General features: G+C 49.5%; 2 protein-coding genes across 4 annotated transcripts; both read left to right on the top strand.

Moving 5' to 3' along the window:
- Window positions 1-104: 104 nt before the first annotated feature.
- On the top strand, window positions 105-16448 carry pik3c2b (phosphatidylinositol-4-phosphate 3-kinase, catalytic subunit type 2 beta). Of its 3 annotated transcripts, none has more exons than XM_088308118.1 (33): window positions 105-484; window positions 3174-3913; window positions 4350-4450; window positions 4613-4773; window positions 4844-4964; window positions 5588-5699; window positions 6055-6134; window positions 6884-6947; window positions 7011-7157; window positions 7445-7478; window positions 7559-7754; window positions 8070-8192; window positions 8345-8512; window positions 8590-8704; window positions 8775-8917; window positions 8998-9186; window positions 9258-9351; window positions 9620-9714; window positions 9830-10010; window positions 10111-10218; window positions 10286-10378; window positions 10858-10987; window positions 11069-11205; window positions 11365-11534; window positions 11647-11803; window positions 11891-12000; window positions 12136-12337; window positions 12406-12530; window positions 12648-12765; window positions 13503-13575; window positions 14059-14165; window positions 14260-14385; window positions 14544-16448. In XM_088308118.1, exons 2-33 carry the CDS (start codon window positions 3194-3196, stop codon window positions 14733-14735), a joined length of 4692 nt encoding a protein of 1563 aa, XP_088164244.1. In that variant the 5' UTR covers window positions 105-484; window positions 3174-3193; the 3' UTR covers window positions 14736-16448. The 3 variants fall into 3 exon arrangements, with proteins under 3 accessions (XP_088164244.1, XP_088164242.1, XP_088164243.1); XM_088308117.1 differs by having other exon boundaries at window positions 110-484; window positions 14257-14385; XM_088308116.1 differs by having other exon boundaries at window positions 10858-11205; window positions 14257-14385.
- Window positions 16449-17361: 913 nt separating this feature from the next.
- On the top strand, window positions 17362-20615 carry ppp1r15b (protein phosphatase 1, regulatory subunit 15B). Its single transcript, XM_088308120.1, has 2 exons — window positions 17362-19625; window positions 19879-20615. Exons 1-2 carry the CDS (start codon window positions 18078-18080, stop codon window positions 20092-20094), a joined length of 1764 nt encoding a protein of 587 aa, XP_088164246.1. The 5' UTR covers window positions 17362-18077; the 3' UTR covers window positions 20095-20615.
- The last annotated feature ends 195 nt before the right edge of the window (window positions 20616-20810 follow it).

Genomic DNA, 20810 nt, shown 5'->3' on the forward strand with positions numbered 1-20810 from the left:
TCTTGGCACGCGTTAAACAAAACCACGAACATTCACCGAGGCGAATATATTTTTGGAGTCAACTAATTCGAAGAAAACTTCAACACTGTCATATCTTTTACCTTGAAACAACTGGCGGAAACGACACGGTTAATTTCAAATCAATCTGTATGCCAGTTGCCCCCCTGAGGCGAGAGTCCTCCCAAAAAAAGAAAAGCGACTCCGGCGTGGAGCGTGTGTTGCGGTCGGTGTGGCCTGGCTCCGAGCCTCGGGGGGAGCCGCGAGATTTCCGCCGCTACATTTGTTCGCCCCAGCGGCCAACCACAACTGGCACTCGGAAGAACCGCACCGGGATTAACCGTCTGGTCCACCAGAAAGTCTTGCTTCACTCTCTTGGATGGGATTTCTATTTGTATATTTTGGGTTCCAATGAAGAGGGCTCCCTCCGCCGCCCATCGAAGCCGGCTGCGGTGAACCGGCTGCGGGCCGCCAGGCATCCAGCCAGGTAGGTCAAGATCAGCCACATCGCTAATTTAGCCAGTTAGCATGCGTTAGCATGGGTTAGCGAGTGTTAGCATACACGGTGTTCGCCTTTCACCTTTTGACGCGCTCGCTGGGTCAACTCGCGGCTGTCCCGGCGACGAGCGCTCACGCCAAACTGCATTGAAAAATCGCTCAATTGAAATAAAATAGGGTCGTGCGATTGATAGCGACCACACGGATTATGTTTGATAGATTTAAAATCGGATTAAGGACTACATCTAAACATCGGCCTTAATATAATCCGCTAAAAATGAATGTTGAGATAAAGATAAAGATGCTGTAAAGTGGGTCGAGCTACCGCCACCGCCCTACACTGGAAATAACCCGAGTGTAGAGGCGCTTTACATTTTGGAAACGTGCAAAACATCACAATACAATTGTTAACTAATGTTTAAATACAAATCCGTGTAAAAATGTAAAACCACCGCAGAGTGTTGTGCTGTTTGAAGTTCACGGAAATCCATTCTAGCCGAGCAAATCAACGGTCCGCGTTCAAATCACGTTTTTGTCTGTGAACTGTGGTGCAGGTGTCTCTTTTCTCATTTTTTACTAGACTGCGGATATCCAGATCGATTTACACGTCGCTCACCGTCATGTTCAATATGATGATGTATTCAAAAAGTATGACGTCATTGTTTTTATGTTCCTGTAAAACTTTTATACGAGGACGAAAGTGTGGGGAGATCGTGACGTCATAGTAATTTCTGGACTGGTGCATTGGGTGTAAGTTTGGGAGACAATATGTGTGTGCGTGAGTGCGTGTCAGTCAGAAGCAGCCATGTTGTCACCTGAATGTTGTGCATTCCCATGGGAGCGTATGCTGAAGCGGCCAATCAGAAGCGTTCATATGCTGGTGGTTGCTGATTCAGCTCAACTCAGGACCAAAGTGTGTTCCCATGGAGACGCGCACAATCGTGGCCATGACATCAGCACGTTTCCCCACCTGTCATTCACTTTGTGATGACTTGAGGATGATGATTGCAAATGGTCCTTCATCATCATCATCACAGATGTGTGTTTGTGCCCAAGTGTAAGATGTTTTTGTAAGTGAGATGTTTTTTTTTGTATGTATGTGACACACGTGTGTTTGTGCATCAGAATGGCTGAGATTGATCCCATCCCCCACTTTTGTGACTCCCAACAGCAAAAGTCTGACCTCGACCATGAGACACGCACGCACGCACGCGCGTTGGTGATAGTTAGCCGGTCATTGTCCATGTCAAACATGGCGGGGGCCAGGGGGTGTTCTAGTCACCAGAGGGGGAGGGCTATCCCTTTACAAAAGCAGCTGTGACCCACTTAAATGCGTGCACACACACACTCCCCTCATGTTTGCTTCATTGGTTGTTGCCTGTTCACTTGCCTCCCATCAAAGATGAATGTAAACAAACAACTGACTCCCATCTGAAGTTTACTCTCAAACTACACAGAATGCAAAGACAATTAGACTCTTTGTTTTGATCTTAGGCTTTTACTTAATGCTAACACTAAATAATATAGCTACGTTGTGTTATATTAAGCAACAGATTGCACGCAAAAAGTGTGGATAGACTGCACAAGAGTTCATAACAGATTCTTAATCCTCTGGAAAGAATGACTAATATTAATGCCGTACTGATGAGTTGAGATGTCTCAAAAACTGGAACAAGGGGCCTCTGAATATTAGACAAGTCCCCACTCTACACGGCAGGTGTTTAAATTACGCCTAAAACCACATTTCTATTCCTTAGCTTTTGAAATATAGCCTGAGTGACTGCTTATTCGACCCCACATATATATGATCTTGGAACTTGGACACCACTTTGGTATAACTTTGTTTGAAATTTTAAACCAAAAATAAAGTGGTATGGTCTCTGAACATTATAGCTGTCCGCGTTTCTTCTACTGCCCCCATGTGGCCAAGGCGCACCAACAGGTGCAGCATTTAATTGCTGCAATGACAAAAATGGTTTTATTCTAATAAATGTTATGACTGTATAATTCCCTCTGATGATTGTATGTTCTGCAGTGGGTTAATGACGTGTAACGTGATGACTGAAGGGTTTGTCTTGGACGGTTGCTACGTGCTCAGGATATCCCCCCCCTAAAATTTAGTCCGCGGCTGTTTCCTCTTGTTTGTTTTTCCAGACGGTTTATAGGAGAGCACCACTCTTTTGTTTTGCACCTTTACTTCCTTCTTCCTTCTTCCTTCCTTCCTTCCTTCCTTCGCACTGGAGCGAGGAGAAGCAAATAGAATGTTTGTAGGTCACATGCTGCTACTTGGTGCTGTCTGGATCTTTCTTGGGCCGATGGCGTCGGCGCCACTTTCAAGTATTTTTTTATTTTCAATCCTGCTTGCACTAAAAATTGTACAAATTTCATTCACTCACTGCATGTCAACTTTGATTTACTTAACATTCAACATTTAGCCTGATTTGACCAAAACCTCATCAGATATTTAACGGCGGATTCGAACCATGACCTCTGTACTGTGAGGCGGATGTGCTAACCAATCTTCCACGTACCACCCAGTGTCAAAACCTTCTGATTTATTTCCATAATTTTTTTTCCATTCCGACTTTTTTAAATATTTGTAGTGGGCGCTGGTGAGTCACTTGTTTAATGTTGTTCTCTTGTGTAGCTAACCAACTTGTTGTTCTGTGTCCTCTTAGCGGATCGCCACGCTTGCGTCATGTCGGCAGCGCAGACCCAGAAGGAGGGCGGCGGGGGTGGGGGTGGGGGTGAGGGTGGAGGCGGGAGCTGGGCCTCCCTGGAGTCTCTGGGACTGAGTAAGAAGGAGCTTGTCCTGGCTGAGGCCTTGCAGATGGAGTATGACGCCCTCTCCAGGCTCAAGCGAGACAAAAAGGCCCCCGCCGAGCAACACTCCGGGGAGCCGGCCCCATCCGACTCCTCCCTCCACCGGGCTGGGGGCTCCCACTCCGTGCCGGCCCTTCCTGCCGGGGCGCCCCAACCTCAAGGCGGGCGCCTCTACATCCTGGACGGCCCAGAGCTCACCAAGAGCGGCCCCGCAGACGGTGAGCTCCTTTCAAAAGGCTTTCAAACTTTTCCCGACGACACCCCCCCTGCTATCCCCCCACGGAACCCCATCCCGCCGCCGCTGCCTCCGTCCTCTTCATCGGGGTCAGAGAATCCGTTCCTGCCGGTCAGAGCGCCGGCCGCGACCCATGACGTCAACGTGTACACGCCCGACACGGACCCGCCCAAAGTCCTCTTGGCTGAGCTCGACTACGACATCATCAACGAATCGCTGGCGCGGATGAATGGCAGCCAGCGCGACCGACCCGGGAAGCCCGTGGCGCGCAGCAACACCCTCCCCCCTCAAGTCCCGCCCAGGACCTACTTGACCGTCCCCAAGAGCAACAAGAACCAGCGCCGATCATCGGCAGACCCGGTAAGACGCCAGCGCCCCAAATTTATGTTGCCATTTCCGTCTTCCCACTCAATTGAATGAATGGAATTAAAATCAACCCAAATATCCAGTGGCCAAATATTTAATACTGATGATCCGGAAAGTATTTACAGCGGTTCACTTTTTCAAATGTCCTTCTATTGTGCCCACCCCCTTTCAGCCCCACCCACCAGTAGTCACATGACCTGGCTGTGCCCGCTCGGCTCAGAGACAAACAGTGTTGTGTTGCTGTCCTTCGCGCCTTACACAAGTACACAATTGACAAAGAGTACACAAGTTGTCGTTGTTGTCGCCTCGACCAATCGCAACCAGTATGTGGTTGTGTTGTCATGAGCGGGCGGAACAACAGAAGCACGTACCTTTTGAACGGCCAATCTATTTGCGCTGCGCGTTGACGTCACGACTGTGTGATTGACAGGTGACGCCGGGGTTCCGGACGAGCGGCTTCGGGTATGAACTCTTCCAGGTGTCTGAGGAGCGAGATGAGGAGGTGGCGGCTTTTTGCCACATGCTGGATGTGTGAGTAAGGTTGGCAGACCAGCGCGGGATTTCAACTTGTAGTTTTGTGGCGGCATCAAAGAGATGATAAATGATGTAGCCTCCATTATTCCCAGTCGTATGATAATTAACAGTCGAGAGTTGAGCGGGGCGCGCCTAACAACCCGACCTGCGTTTGCCTAGGCTGCGTTCGGCGTACCCGCACAGCGACCGCCCCAAGAACGCGGGCTTGGTCTGGTCTCCGTGGGTGGGCCAGGAGGAGCTCCATCGCGGCCCGGGCCACAGCGTCAAGGTGACGGTCATCAGCTCCCACTTCAGAGAGCCGCTCACTTTCACCTGCGATGGTTCGTCCGACCGGCCGCTCACTCGCTCACCAACAGCCATCCCATGCTCACCTATGTGCGTGCGCACCAGGCTCTTCCACGGCGGACTTGATCATCTACCAGACGCTGTGCTATGCTCACGAGGACCTGGACCACTTGGACGTGGACGACTACCTGCTGAAGGTGTGCGGACATGATGAGTACCTCCAAAAGTAAGCGCTTCCTTCTTCCAGTCATGACTGTTTCTGCGTATTGCACCCTCTATTGGTGGAAAGATGATACTGCAACCAGACTGTCAGTTTGGAAATACTGCAAATACATCCAACATTCCCCGGTTCTTGAATAGAATAGTCGCTAGGATCATTGATTCTAAAATGATTGGAGAGTGACAGCTCGCCCTGCTCTGTATACACTCAACAAATCAAATTGTGTGTATACTTTATACACACTCTTGTGCAGGTTTCAGACGCTCTCGACACACTACTGTATAAACTGTACATGTTTCACAAATTGGGGTTCACACTTTTCAGGCACATCCTCTGCACCAATTTTGTACACATTTTGGTTGAGCACAATGAGGTCACAACGGGCGGTTTTTTTTTTGGTGAGCGTGTGCGCTTATTGATGGAAGTGTGTTGCGTTGCGATAAGTGTTGGCCTTGAACTTTTTGCTGTGAAACAATACGACGCTCCCGTACGGGTCAGGCACTTCCCGTTGTGTGCTTTTGATGAGATGCTTTTCCACTTTGTCCAAAATTGGTCTTCTTCTCTTCCTCCGATGGTCCTGATGTGCCCGCACGTGTGCTTGTTTGTGTGTGTGTGTGTGTATGTGGCAGCTGTCAGACTTTGGCAGGTTTGGAGTATGTGCAACAATGTTTGAAGTTCGACTGGGACGTTCGACTGATCCTCACTCAGAGAGCTTCCATCAACACGGAGCTGGCACGCACGGTCCGTGCACACGCACACATGCACACACACACGTACACACGTATGCACACACACACATACACACCTTTGTAGCTATAAAGTGTCCGGAAGACTGAAACAGGAAATTTTCTCGCTCGTTTTGGCCTAATAGGTTATTAAGTATAACAAGTCATAATAAGGGTGGGGATTTTAATAGTTGACTAGAGGTGTAACCTCTACCAAAAAAAAAAAATGTCAACCTTCTCTACATATTGCCAGGGCATCATGGAACGTATGATCGCGGAAAAGTGAGGGTAGACTGTCCGGCATTTTCCAAAAAGTTGGTGAGCCCTAATGTTGACAATTCTGTTCATTTTTTTGGTTTCGAACCCAACAGAAGGATGACGACGAGCTGGGGTCCACGTTGAATCACGGCATCCTGCTGCAGGAGCGACCTATCAAACAGACGGTCACCAGGTGAGAGGTGCCAAGAAGCCTGGCAGAGAAAAAAAACAGACACACTTACTTGGAGTTTCGTGGAAATAAATTGAGCAAGGCAGTGACAATATGCGAGTCCTGAAGAAGTTCTAACCCTAAAGTTTCAAGACAGTTGAAAGGGAGCGCTGCATGGTATCATTTTGTTGCGTTCACAAAAAAAAAAATGCACTCAAGAAAATGTGAGACATTTGGCACAGAAGTATTGAGAGTCACTAAGAGCTTCCTCCATCACCGCTCCAACCTCCATTTTTTTTTTTTTTTTTGGTCATACTATTGAGAAGTTAGGGAGCCTTGGTCCTCTAATTGGTTTCGGTGTCTGGGAGGGGCAAAATGGGGACCAAAATGTTTTGTAGCCAGCCCAAGAAGAGCTTGTTTTGTGCTTCCCTAGACACCACCAAGAATTTTCCCAAACAAGTCTTTTCTTGAGCACTTTTCAGCACTCTCGCTCACAGACTACGAAATGACTTGACTATCAATTGGCCCCTCGCGACTTAAGCCGTTATTTTTGTCCGCTCCGAATCCCTATTCTAATTATGCGTTTCAGGTTAAGATCCCTGTATTTAGTCTCAAGAGCCTCTCTAAGATTACCTCAATTACCCTCTGGAGGTTAGGTTTCCATTTTTTTCCCTTCCTTCTTTTCATGCCCCCGGAAAAAAATCTTTGAACATCTGAAAACTTCTTTGTCAACACTTTTTCTGCAGTGTTGTGTTTTGATGTTTTTTGCACAGGGAGGCTCTGACGCTGCTGCTGGACACCTTCCACAACGAAGCCGAGTCCTTCGTGTTGGCCGAGGTAAGATGACGGACGCCGCGACAAGCGTGGAACTGATCTGCTGACGAGGTGTGTCCGTGGCAGGCGGAGCTGGCGCCACGCGTGGAGCGACTGGTCCAGTCGGTGAAGGCGCTGTGCAGCTCGCTTGCGGCCGTGGAGACGCCGGACGTGACGGCGGCGCTCAGCCGGCTTCCAGCTTGTCCCTGTCGCCTGCAGCCCAAAGTCCTCAAGGTCAGCTTCTGCTTTCCATTTGCTTGTCGCTTCATCGCAAAGGTTGCCACTAAACATGGACGGCACACTGGTCATTATGGCTTCAAGATGTCAAATTCGGGTTTTAAGAGGGGGGGTATGGTTCCAAATTAGGCTTTCAGGCCAGGGTTAAGGTTTCAAGTCAGGTTTAAGGCATCAAATTAGACCTTTTAGGGTGATACTGACAGTGTGTTTAAAAAAAAAAAATTGCTGATTTGTGACTTCTCTTGTGCACTCCCTTCCGCCGGACTTCTGAACGTGCCCCGCAGGACGCCTCAACGCTGTCCGTCCGGGAGAACCGAGGTAAGCTCGCTCGTGTCTGCCCGCACATCCCGCCGCTCGTCCTCCCATGCGTCTCATCCGCTCTGCTCGGCGTCTCGCAGAGAAGGTGGTGGAGAGGCTGACGGCGGCCATCTTGGACCTGCTAGACCTGTATTGTGCCACTTTCAATGCCAACTTCCACACGGCGCCGCACAATCGTGCCGGCGCCTCGCCCGTCCAGGAGGCGGGACGTACCGCCACCGTGCTGTCCTTCAACGTCTACGCTGCCCACCGCGTGCCCGTCACCTGGGCCGCCAGGTAACTTTTCCTTCCCTGCACATGCGCGCAAACACGCATTTATTTTTTTGACAATTTTAACATACAAACAGGAATTCGTAACCAATACTTTTCTCAAACTGGGATTTTGTGACAAATGAGAAGTGAGCGAATGGCAAGCGTTTTTGCGCGGAGGTTAGGATGACAAAAGACTGGTCGCCTGGAAACCCGGCCTGAACGCTGACCTGTCAGAAGAGGCCGCGTGGCCTTCAGTGTGAGGCGTGGAGGTAACCTGGCTTGACCAAATATTCCTGAACATGTTCCTGTGTCGTCTTTGTGTGTGCGTGCGTGTGGCAGTTACGAGGGCTTCTTCCTGTCATGTGCGCTGAGTCACGGAGGGGCGGAGCTCTGCGCGCCCCAGCACACCAGTAAACAGTCGGTCAGCAAATACCTTTTCCACCTGGTGGTGTGGGACCAGAGGTACGTGCTCCATCCTTCCGCTGCCAACTGTTGCTGTGTTATTCTCACCCGTCACGTCTGCGTGCATTTTTTTTTTTCTCACCTGTAATGTTGTCTGCCGTTTGTTCGTGGCCTGCTGGCATCTCTGTTGGGCCTTGTGTGCGCGTGCATAGAGTGACTTTCCCGGTGCAGATTAGCCAGCTTCCCCGAGAGACGCAGTTGACGGTGACCTTGTATGCTAGCTCTCTGCCGCCCCCTAGTGGCGCCGAGGAGAAGGGCAGGCAGCGGCGTGGCGCAGAGGCTTTGGGCTGGGTCACCATGCCGCTCTTCGACTTCAGGCAGTAAGTGGCTTCCCGCCCCTGTTTGCCTGTCTGTGTAATGCCGCCGCCTTCGCCGTAACTCTCTGCCACGTGTGTAGCGTGCTGACGAACGGCAGGAAGTTGCTGGGGCTCTGGCCTTCCACGGCGGGGAGGAGCACCAACGCCCGCTCTGGCTCACCCAACTTCAGCCAGCCGGACAGCGTCATCTTGCAGGTGAGGCGATGGCAAGAGAAGCCGTGTCGCCCACCATGTGCTTCTCATGCGCTCATGCTCTCGCTCGCAGGTGGACTTCCCGACCTCGGCCTTTGAGGTTCGCTTCAGCACGCCACCCGCCGCTGACTTCTGCCCTCAGTACGACTTCTCCCGACTGGACTCCGGCAGCCAGGTGGCGCTGCGGGACATCCTGCACAAGAAAGCCTTCTTCTGGTCAGACTCAACAGAGTGACACACACACATGCACACTTACATGTGCACGATTGGCGAGCTCTTTTGCATGTGCATTCCAGGCTGACGGTGGAGGACAAGCGTGCGGTGTGGGAGAAGAAGGCCTTCTGCCAGGCAGAAAGCGGTGCGCTTCCGCTAGTGCTGGCCAGCGCCCCCTGCTGGCAGTGGGCCTGCCTGCCCGACATCTACGCACTGCTGGGCCAGTGGGCCTGCCTGGGCCACCTGGACGCGCTGGGCCTGCTGCACGCTTCGTGAGTATCGGACCGCCAGGTATCGTGGTGACATGCGACTCTGATGATGATGACGACGGCGACGGTTACAGGTTCCCGGACCAGGAGCTTCGCAGGACGGCCGTCCAGTGGATGGACGCCATCTCCGAGCCTGAGCTCATCGACTTTTTGCCTCAGCTCGTGCAGGTCAGACCTTGTAACAACTTGGGTTTATTGATTTGAATTGATTAGATTTAATTTTTAGGTATCTGATCACGCAGAGGCTTGATTTTTTTTTATTTTAACATTTATCCTGATTGCTGATGTCTTTTTTTCAATTGTGTTATATTTATTTTAATCACTTACGAAATGTGACGTTTTTATTTTTTATTTCATTTTTTTAATCATTTAAATTCGTTTGATTGGAAATGGACCTTTTTGATGCAATTTTATCCTTTCTTGTTGTTTTTTTGAGGCGGTAAAGTACGAGTGCTACCTGGACAGCTCGCTGGTGCGCTTCCTGCTACGGCGAGCCATCGGAGACCTGAGCGTCGCTCACTACCTCTTCTGGTGTTTTTTTTTTTTTTCCACCTCGCGGCCTTCATCCACAACCCAATTTTTAAAATTTATTTATTCATTTATTTATTTTTACCTTTTCCCTTTGTACCACCTGTGTGTCCATCAGGCTGTTGAAGGACAACCTGCAGGACAGCCAGTTCCGCGCTCGCTATCAGCACCTGCTGGCCGCCCTGCTGTGCTGCGTTGGCCACGGCCTCCGAGATCAGCTGGACCGCCAGTGCTGGATGGTGTCCATCCTGGCCAAGGTGGCCCAGAGCGTCCGAGACGCTGCACCTGCAGCCAGACAGGTCAGATGGCGATGCCCGGCTTTAAGGCGTCCACTGTCGTTGCATGAAATATTGTCATCTTCTCATTCGCTGATCCATGTCATGTGTGTTGTTGTGTCAGACGGTGCTGCGTGACGGACTGGAGGAGATGAAGAACTTCTTCTCGGTCAACAGCAGCTGCCGACTTCCTCTCAACCCGGCGCTGCTGGTGCGAGGGATCGACATCCCGGTGAGTTGGGCGTTCACGCGTGTCTTGCGAACATCGCTAATCACTTTCTCTCTTGCCACAACGCCAGGCGTGCTCCTTCTTCAACTCAAATGCCGTCCCGCTGAAGTTGTCCTTCCGCAACGTGGACCCACTCGGTGATGACATCAGCGTCATCTTCAAGGTCAGGCCAACAATCCCTTTCCTTGTCATTTCCTTTCACTTTTATTATTAGTTGCCTCTTTTGTTTTAATGATTTAAATTTTGTCATATTATTGATGAAATTATTTGTTTTCATTTAATTGTATTTATAATTCATTGATACTGTTGAAATTCTGTTATTTAGTTTTTTTTGGGAGTTTTTTAAGTTTTATTTTTTAGGTATTTTATTGTGTGTATTTAATATTCGAATCATATTATTATTTTTTGTTTTTCGTCCCGTATTTTACTTTGCTTTTAATTCATTACCAATATATTTCATTATATTGTTAATTTAATTTATTTTGTTGTTGGTAATGTAATAATAATTCATTGCTATTATTTATAATTATCGATTTCATTTAAAAAAAAAAAAAAAAAATTTTTTAAGATTTCTTTTAATTAGTTATTCATGTGACTTTGAGCTTCCCGCTGCACATGCCATTGTTTTTTTTTTTTTTGCAGTCAGGCGACGACCTGCGTCAGGACATGCTGACGCTGCAGGTGATCCGCATCATGAACAAGATCTGGCTCCAGGAGGGTCTGGACATGAGGATGGTCATCTTCAAGTGCTTCTCCACTGGGCGAGGCCGCGGTGAGCAGTGGCCCGTCGCCCCGGGGGGACGTTTGCCCGGCGGCCGACCACCTGACGTGAGCGCATTTTTTTTTCATTCAGGCATGGTGGAGATGATCCCTCAGGCCGACACGCTGCGCAAGATCCAGGTGGAGCACGGTGTGACGGGATCTTTCAAAGACCGACCGCTGGCCGACTGGCTGCAAAAGCACAACCCTGCCGACGAGCAGTATGACAAGGTGGGTCACCGTTTGTTTTTGGGGTGCTGGAACGTGTTACTGTCACTTAATTTCAATGGGCAAAGGTGATTTGAGGTAAACAAGCGATGTGGAGACAGTCAAGTTGCACATGACGGGACATTTGTTGACTCCTTGCAACTTGACATTTGATGTGGGCAGGCGGTGGAGAACTTCATCTACTCGTGCGCAGGCTGCTGCGTGGCCACGTACGTGCTGGGAATCTGTGACCGGCACAATGACAACATTATGCTGAAGACAAGCGGCCACATGTTCCACATCGACTTCGGCAAGTTCCTGGGACACGCGCAGATGTTCGGCAACATCAAGCGGTGAGTGAAAGTTTAAGCTGGCGCTTATGAGAGCGCCCTCTAGGGGTCAAATCTAAATACAGCCTTTAAAACGATGAAGCCTGACTTCTGTGTGCGTGTGTGTGGCCACTAGAGACCGCGCCCCCTTCGTCTTCACGTCCGACATGGCGTACGTCATCAACGGTGGCGACAAACCGTCCAGTCGCTTCCACGACTTTGTGGACCTTTGCTGTGAAGCCTACAACCTCATCAGGAAGCACGCGCACCTTTTCCTCAATCTGCTCGGCCTGGTGCGCGCACGCATACACATTTGCATATCTACAAGCACGCGAACAGTGAGTGAGCAATCTGCTTTTTTTTTTTTTTTTGTCTTGAAGATGTTGTCTTGCGGTATTCCCGAACTGTCCGACATCGACGATCTCAAGTACGTCTACGACGCTCTCAGGCCTCACGAATCGGAGGCAGACGCCACCATGTACTTCACCAGGTGCGCACGCACACACTCACACGATGATGCACTTCCATCGCAGAGGAATGATGTTGCTCACAAAGAATACGTTGAAGCAAATAAACTAATTTGATCACACAGTTAATTTTGTGTCACCTTGTGTGCGTGCATTAGATTGATCGAGTCGAGCCTGGGCAGCGTGGCGACCAAACTGAACTTCTTCATCCACAATCTGGCGCAGATGAAGTTTGCATGCGGCGAGGACGTCCCGTCGCTGTCGTTCGCCCCTCGCGTGTACTCGGCCAAGAGCGACGGCATCATCCGAAGTCTCTATGTGTGCGCGCACGCGCGTGCCACCGCCGGTGGGAAAGCTCACGTCAGTGGCGCTCCTTCTTGTCGCCAGACATGACCGGTTGCCACGGTGACGCTGGTCTCTTGTTTTAGACTTACGTGGTGAAGGTGGAGCGTGACGGCCAGCAGGAGGCGCAGTTGGTGCAGAGGACCTTTGAGGAGTTTCAGGAACTTCACAGCAAACTCAGGCTCATGTTTCCCTCCTCCAAGCTTCCCAGGTACACGCGTGCGCACACACACGCACACACACGCACTAGACGGGCGTGTTGGATCGTCCCCATTTGATTGGCAGCATACCTCCACAATTATGAGATTGATGCTCATCCCACCCCCAGCTTCCCCAGCCGCTTGGTGATTGGCCGTTCTCGCAGCGAGGCAGCAGCGGAGCGGCGCAAAGACGAGCTGAACGGTTACGTATGGCACCTGGTCCATGCCACGCAGGACGTCGCGCAGGTCAGTTGGATGAAAAGTCGCAAAGGACACGCAAGGCCGTTTGAAAGGAAGTGACGGTTTGGATTCACCTGTGTGTCCACCAGGAGGCAGTGTTTCATCAAAACAAGCGTTTCGACGTATAAATGTTTGTGAATTGAATTGGACTAAAAAATGTGATTGCAATTGCAATTATTGATCGCAGACCATATCTGTGATGCATGCATTCCCAACCTAGAGAAATATATTAAATATACAGTATGTGTATGATTAATACATGTATGTATAAAGCGTCCTAAATATTAGGCCGCTGAATGTTATCATGTTAATAATATTACCAACATGTTCCCTTCTATCGTAAATAATGGGAACATTATGGTTAGCAGCATGTGTGTGAGTTGTGCAAATGTTGCGTAAATGTTGGGATTGTGAATGTTAGCATTGTGACTTAGCATCAGGAATGTTAGCATATGTCAACTACCACTTGACCTTGCAACTCAGCTCTGTGTTGGAACATTCCGTTTCCATTTCACTCAGCTCACATACACACACACCCCCACACACACACGCACCCACAGAGCATTTCTCAGAAGTGGCTCATGTCATATCAGCATTGCGCACATGGACACACGTGTGCACACTCACTAAGTCAGAGCGGGTCAGCTGTGCTGTATCAGGTCTTTCCACTTTGAGCATGCGTAAACAAATGTTTCGTTTCGTGATAGCAGAATATGATATGCCGTATGTGTGTGTGTGCGCAGTGTGATCTGGTGTACACGTTCTTCCATCCTCTACCCAGAGACGAGCGGCCGGGACCAAGCAGCAGCAAAACAGGTGTGCATGTCAATTAAAAAAAAAAAAAAAAAGACGCATGCAAACGTGTCCACACACACACTTGTCGTGAGTCAGAGTTTAAAGTGCAATGTGATCTTCAGCATTCGCTCTTCTCATTGGGCCAATGCATAATCATTGATCACACACGCAAGTCACCCAAAAATCGTCATGGTAGGCATATAAACAAAAATTAACTGATCAGTGCCCAGTGCTAAAGATATAACATGACAGCTGCTGTCTGTCTGTGTGTGCATGCATATCTCCTCTGTCTCTCTCTCTCTCTCTCTCTCTCCCTCTCTCACTCTCTCTCTCCCCCTCCCTCCCTCCACACACACGTGCATGTCTGCCAAACTGAGTGTGCGTTGTGTGTGTCATGCAATGTGTATGTGCTTATGCACATGTAATAACGTGTGCAATTGTGAACACTTATGTGTATACCCGTGTAATACTGATTGTGTTTGTTGTGTGCGCGTGTTCGCACAGAGATGGCGTGGACTCCGGCTTCAGGCAAAGAATTGGGCGAGGTCAAACTGTCAATCTGCTACCGCAACGACAAACTCTTCATCATGGTCATGCACATCCGAGGCCTGGTCAGTGTATTATCTTGCGCGTGTGCGTTCTTGGGAGGGAGGGGGTAGCTCACTGATGTGAATATGCGAGCGTATGCCTGCGTGCCTGCAGCAGCCACTTCAGGATGGAACTGACCCGGACCCTTATGTGAAACTCTACCTCCTGCCGGACCCGCAAAAGACCAGCAAGAGGAAGACTAAGGCGGCGCGACGCACCTGTAACCCAACGTACAACGAGATGGTACGCACACATTGTTAATGTTGACGTTTCAGATCCGATTCATCCAATTGGATGGACTTGCTCTCTTGACTACAGAATCGCTCAATGCCAATTCATCCCTGAGTGTGAATATTTGAATAAATTTCAGACAATATTTTGGATGTGTTTTCACGTTGCAGCTGGTGTACGAGCGCATCCCACGAGGCGACCTGCAGCAACGCCTGGTGCACGTGCGCGTGCTGGCCGACGGCGCCTTCTGGGACAACACGCTGTTGGGCGAGGCCTTCGTCCCACTCGGGACACTGGTCCCAGGTCAGCGGTGGGTCGACTGGCACCCGCTGGCGCCGCCCCGTGCCGACGCGCCGCATTGAGTGCAATGTGTTGCACAAACATTTACTGTGCAATGGATGCATCGCGTCCACGTCCGGTTGACTTTGCAAAAACAAAAGCACACGTGGAAAAGCCCATTCGGCATTTACGCCATTTCCTGCTTGTGTGCTAAATTGTCTTGTCAACTAGTACGCTCTTTGTACTATAGTTTTGACTTTCCTCTTTGGACTTTTACTGCTCCGTGGCATTTCTGCTCACTAGTAATAGTGACTAGTTTGCGCTACTAGAACTGGAGTGCACTAGTGGGCCACCAAAGGCACACTAATGAGGGCACTCTAAGAGAAATGACGAGCGGACACTAGTCCAGTGACCAGGATACACTAGTAGAACATCTAGGGTTCACTAGCAAAACAACTACTGTGCACTAGTAGAACGACAGGGTCCCACTTGAAGAAACGACAAGCGAGGACGAGTAGAAGTATTAGCCCGCACTTTGAGTGCTCTAGTTGAAAAAACTCAAGCACGTTGGATTATGGTGTACTAGTAGTGCGATGAGGGTACACTATACACTAAGGACCATATTCTCCCGGTGGCACCCAAGGTGCGACGATTCTCCTGTCCAGACTTGCCAATGCACCCACCATGCCCGAGCTGCGTAAAATCATTGACTAAATCGAAAGTTGATCAAAGTAAAGCAAATCAAATTGATTTGGGAAATTTGAAATGATAGCTAGCCCTACTAGTAGAAGAGAAATGACTTACTGGTGGCCTTTTTTTCACACCAGTGCTAGTAGAGGAAAAGATAAAATAACATTTCAACGCACTAGTAGAAATGACTAGCATGCAAAAGTAGAACAACTATGTTGCGCGAGTAGAATGACTGGGCCACACAAGGGAAAGTTCTTTCCACTAGTGCCTTTCAGTACTGTATGACGTTTTTGTGCACTAGTAGAACGAGTCTGTCCTGCTAGTGGTCTTTTTTTCACCCACTAATACCTTCCACTACTGTATGACATTTCTGGGCACTAGTAGGCTGTTGTACTTGCACTACGTCAGAAGTGAGGCAGAACTTGCACTAGTTGACAACTCCATTATACTAGTTTGACTAGTGAAGTATTAAATGTTAATGATTTTAATTTTGTAATGTCACTAGTAGCATGCAGTTGTCAACTAGTGCACAGTTTTGTCTCATTAGTAACGTAGCTGTTCTACTGCTGTGTTGAATCGTCTTACTGGTGAGGACAAAGAGTGTACTAGTGCATAACAAATGAGCGAACTAGTAGGATAGGCAGTGAATGGTTGTCAAGGGCACACATACAGTTGTATTGCGAACAGCTCAACTAAAGCTCCTCCTTGTCCTCGCTACATTTGTTGCGCAATCACAAATGCATTGTGGGAAACGGAGGCGGTGGTCACGGCAACAGGACCAACATCGTGTGACTGAACTTTTCATTTCATTCCTCTTTGCAGACGTGATTTTCTACTTTTATAGCCGCCTGCGTGGGCGGCATCCTTTATTGCGTTTTTTGTTCAAACACTGACTGTGAACGTTGACCTTTTGAAAACCTGCAAGAAATAAATGCTCTGGCCGAGGACAGGAAGTGATGTCACAGGCTAAGCCGAATGTAAACGCGTAACGTGGAACTGTTTGTATTATTCATACTCACCATTTACATCCAACAAGCATTTACATTAACGTGAAACTTTCACTTGGTATGATTTGCACTAGAAAATAAACTTGAACTGAAGGCTGACGTGCTTGCTTGCTTGCTTTATTTTTTTTTCCTCTTTGCGACAATTAAAGAGCGCTTGCCAACCACTCGCATTATTCACCTTGCAAGACTTTCCCAAAACCAGAACTCGGCGAGACCAAAACAGGATAGAAACGTTTGGAAGTCCATCTAAAATACATTTCTCAAAATACATTTTAACAACCAGGGCAAGAGCATGCTTTCTTGAATTGGATTGGCATTTGTCAGTCAAAAACATGTCCGCAACTTTCTCAAAGCAAAAAATCTCAAATCGTGACAATTGTTTTTAACTCAGTTCTTGCAACAAAAGAAAAACCCTTCTATGAATTTCAAAATGAATTGATTTGGCATATGCTACAGCCAAAGTCTTTTGTTGCTTGTCCCAGCTATTTTTGGAACTTCTTGCAGCCATAAAATTTGAAATTAATCATTCTTTGCAAAAACATTCACGTTTATCAATTTGAACATTACATATGGTCTTTGATGTGTATTAAAAATAGGTTGAACACAATGTCCCAACTTCATTGGAAGTGGGTTTGTACTTTTACTTAATATAATTAGATTCAGTACTTGTTTTACCAGCCTTTTATTTATTCCACCAAACTGTGGAGTTAAGTACAGAGTGTGAGTTATTTTGTCGTCTGTGTACTTAGGTACATAGTAGACTTTAGCCACCTCTGCACTTCAGTACAGTCTGGGTACTTTTGCACAATGTGCAATGAAAATAAACTCAACCGAAGAGAACGTTTGGCGGACAAAAGATGACCGACGAACGATAGGAGTTGCCATTACCTGGAGGCTCAGGGTTTTACTAGCTGACGCGATCGTGCTCGTATTGCACTCTAGACTTACGTAACATATCGGTTCGAGTAACACCGCGACGCTCCCTGCCTCTCTCCCCCCGCCCTTTTTTCCCCCTCTCCGCCTGGCACTGTCAGACACTCCCTTGACTTTTCTGATGAAATCTTTGGGTTGCTGAACGGAAACGCGGTTGGAGGCCAAACTTTTGCCCTCAAAGTCAACATTGATGTTCCAACGAGGAGTTTTGGACTTGTAGACGACACCAAAAGTAATTTTTGTAACGTGGCAGTGTTTTCTTTTCTAATTATTTTGGAGGGACTTTTGGCCGTTGGCGATCTGCTAAGCTGAGCTAAAATAAGCTAACAGAAGCTAACCTCAGAAGCGTCCGGCCCGGCCCGGTCCGGCCCGCTCGGCGTCCGGAGACGATCAGCATGGCTTTGATGCAGTCTTGCCAGATCCCCGGTCTTCCCCGTCCGCCCCCCTCGAGCGTGTCGTCGTGCAGAACGAAGCCGAAGCAGCAGCGACCTCCGAGCGGCCAAAACGCCGCCGCCGACAAAGGCCGGGTTGCCGTCTACTTTTCCCGGGTACCTGCCTGCCCTCACTGCCGCTGGGCTGGTTGCCAGTCCAAGTAAGCGCGATGCCTCCGTGCTGGAAGCGCTCCCATTGCGGAAACATTTAGTAGAGTGTGGAACCAAAAGTAGACACGAGCTGTACGCGTGACGTCACAGCTGTCACATTAGCAACTTCTGCAACTTACTCTTCAATGTGTTTGTGTGTGTGAGAGAGAATTCAACTGAAGCAGTTGGTCACCTTTTCCTTGGAGGGCAAAACATGTTTAAAAATGTCAGTAGCGAGGGTGGACTGCCGGGCGGGCGTAACCTGGCCTCCCCGGCCAGCCTCGCCGCTCAGGAAAGCTCGTGGTTCGGCCTGCTCTCGGTGTTGTCCAGGCCCGCGCTGTCCTTCGTCTCAAAATATCTTCCGGGCCTCGGCGGTGCGAACTGGCAGCCTGGCGGGGGACGAGGAGATGTTGCCCAAGACCAGGATGAACTTCGCGCGTCTGCTTGGTCCTGGCTCAGCGAAGGGGAGCGCTCCCTGCACCAATTGGGTATCGAACCCGGCCGGAACCCTGAGGGATCTCCCCCCGCAACATTGTTTGCTTGGGACGTGCAGAGCTCCTGGAAGGATGGGATGAGAGGCTGGTGGGGAGGCTTCAAGGAGGGAGAACCGCTGTCCGCTCCTTTGTCCCACGCTGACATTGGATCAGTGCACAAGGGCTTTTGTGACCCGCAAAGCTCAAAGTTGACAAAAGAGCACTGTCGTATATATGTGTGTAGCAGCCTGCTGGCCGAAAGCGCTGGAGTGAGCCTCCACAAAGAGGAATCGTTGGTCAACGGAGGCACGGGTGATGTCCAGAATGGTGGCGGGAATGCGGCCGACCAGGACAACGGCTACTACAGCCTGGAGGAGGAACACGGCCTCAAGTGTCCCAGGTGCCGCTCGGCCAGCATGCTCTGCGACGCACACGTTAAGCAGGTGCATGTGCTGGATCACACCATACGGGACAAGCTCCCCGATCAGATGACCGACAAGATGGAGGTGGATCGCGTGGCTGAGGATTGCCCACCTGACGAGCTAGCGGCGGAGTGTCACGTGACAGCCGACGAGATGGGGACTGGTTATGCCAGCCAGTCAGCCGCGGAGCTCTGCGACACGCATGTAAATTCCCCAAATCGGGCAGAATCGTCAGATCACATGACTGCGGACGGCCCACCCGATGAGGTGATGGCCGATAAGATGGAGGCGGGTCATGTGACTCAGATGGCGGCGCAGCAGTGTCGTAACAGTGGCATCGCCTTCATCATGGGCTGCCCGTGTAGCGACGATGACAGCCAGTCAAACGCAGACTCCGCCCACGATGATGGCTTCGACAGCTCGGGTTCGTCCGACCTTTCGTCTGATTGGTCTTCGTCTGACGAAGAAGAGGAAGGCGGCGTCATGGCGGACGAGGAGGCGGCGCGTCTGCTAGCATCATTGTGTCGCCACGACGACCCATACAACCCTCAAAACTTCAGTGCCCGGCTCCACACGGGCCGCGCGGCGCCTCGCCCCGTTCCCGCCGTCGTGTCACCCTCCTCGGATCAGGACGTGTGGGATGACTCTGGCGGCGAGGCAGATGAAGCAGAAAACCTCCTACTGTTGGCGTCGTTCACCCCGTCCGACCCGTACAGTTTGTTCAACTTCCAGGCACCGCTCAGCACCGGTAGGGCGCAGGCTTCGCCCCCGCAGGCTTCGCCCCCGCAGGCTTCGCCCCCAAAGTCCACGCCGCCGCTTGCCGCTGACAAAATGGATGGCAGCTTCACTTTCACCTCGGTCAAAAAGGTACACTTTTATTTTGTTATCCAAGCTCCTTTCCTGAGAGGGCGTGTCTCATTTCCTGTTTCCACTTTACAAGGCAGTTTTAAGCTATCACCACCACATCACATGGGATTTTTAATTCTTAACACATATACTTACTGATCTGGATTTTTATTTTTTTTTTTGTAATGCTTCTGCTTCCTGTGCAGTGCTTCTACCACTCGTGCAGGATTTTAATTTGTCGTGTTTCTCCTTTTTGTGCCCCATTGTTGTCCAGGTACGTTTCAGCAACGTGGTGGAAGAGTTCTTCATTGCGTCGGGCGCCGATGCGGCCGAAGAGGAGGACCGTCGGGGGCCGTGGGAGGAGCTTGCGCGCGACCGAGGCCGCTTCCTGCGACGCTGCCGGGAGGCGGAGCTCAATCTGGCTTATTGTCTGCAGCCCGAGCATCGGCGCCGGGTGTACTGGCGCATGAATGGGCACGACGCCAACTAGGCGCAGCAGCGGCAATGGCCTCATTCTTGCGGTGGTTGCGTCTGACAGATGAGCCCGAACATTTGATGCCAAATGAAATGCAACTCTATCTGTATTTTATTTTTCTTAAATCCCCATAATGGATTCTGTTCGATTGGATGCCAAAGAGTGTGACCAGTGGTCACATGCTCAAAAGTATTGAGACATTTGCCATCCATGGAGCAGACATTTTTCCATGTCATTTGAGGCGCGCACACACACACACTAATAAGTATCAGACTTTTTTGTGAAGAGCCACCTATGTATTAATGAGGAAATGCGTTAAAGCTCAAGTTTATTTTCAATGAATGAAAATTGAGTTGATCAGCCGAACAGCTTTGAGACATGATTGGTTCTTCAAATAGGAAGTCAAGAAAGACTCAAATGTGGAGAGTATTTTAAATACAAATGCTTCTATTGTATTTTTGTAAGGCGCATGGTAACTTGGTGGGGTGACTTCCTGCTGTTGTTTGCTCACCTGATCAATAAACCAGTTAACTGCTTGGTGATCACCTAGCAACAAGAAGCCTTCAGATGGGATTGGCTGCTCATCCCCAATTGTGTCAGCCAGTAGGAGACGGAAAACGTTTTATGTGGGGGAAAAAATGGAGCATGTTTTTTTTTGTTATTGCTTTCGTTATGTTTTTAGAAGTTTTTTAGGTGAAGTTTTATCAAGCATGTTTTGACACTTTTTTAAT

Source organism: Idiotropiscis lumnitzeri, chromosome 11, assembly GCF_059441095.1.
Source record: "Idiotropiscis lumnitzeri isolate Australia: NSW breed Sydney's pygmy pipehorse chromosome 11, RoL_Ilum_1.0, whole genome shotgun sequence".
Taxonomy (NCBI): Eukaryota; Metazoa; Chordata; class Actinopteri; order Syngnathiformes; family Syngnathidae; genus Idiotropiscis; species Idiotropiscis lumnitzeri.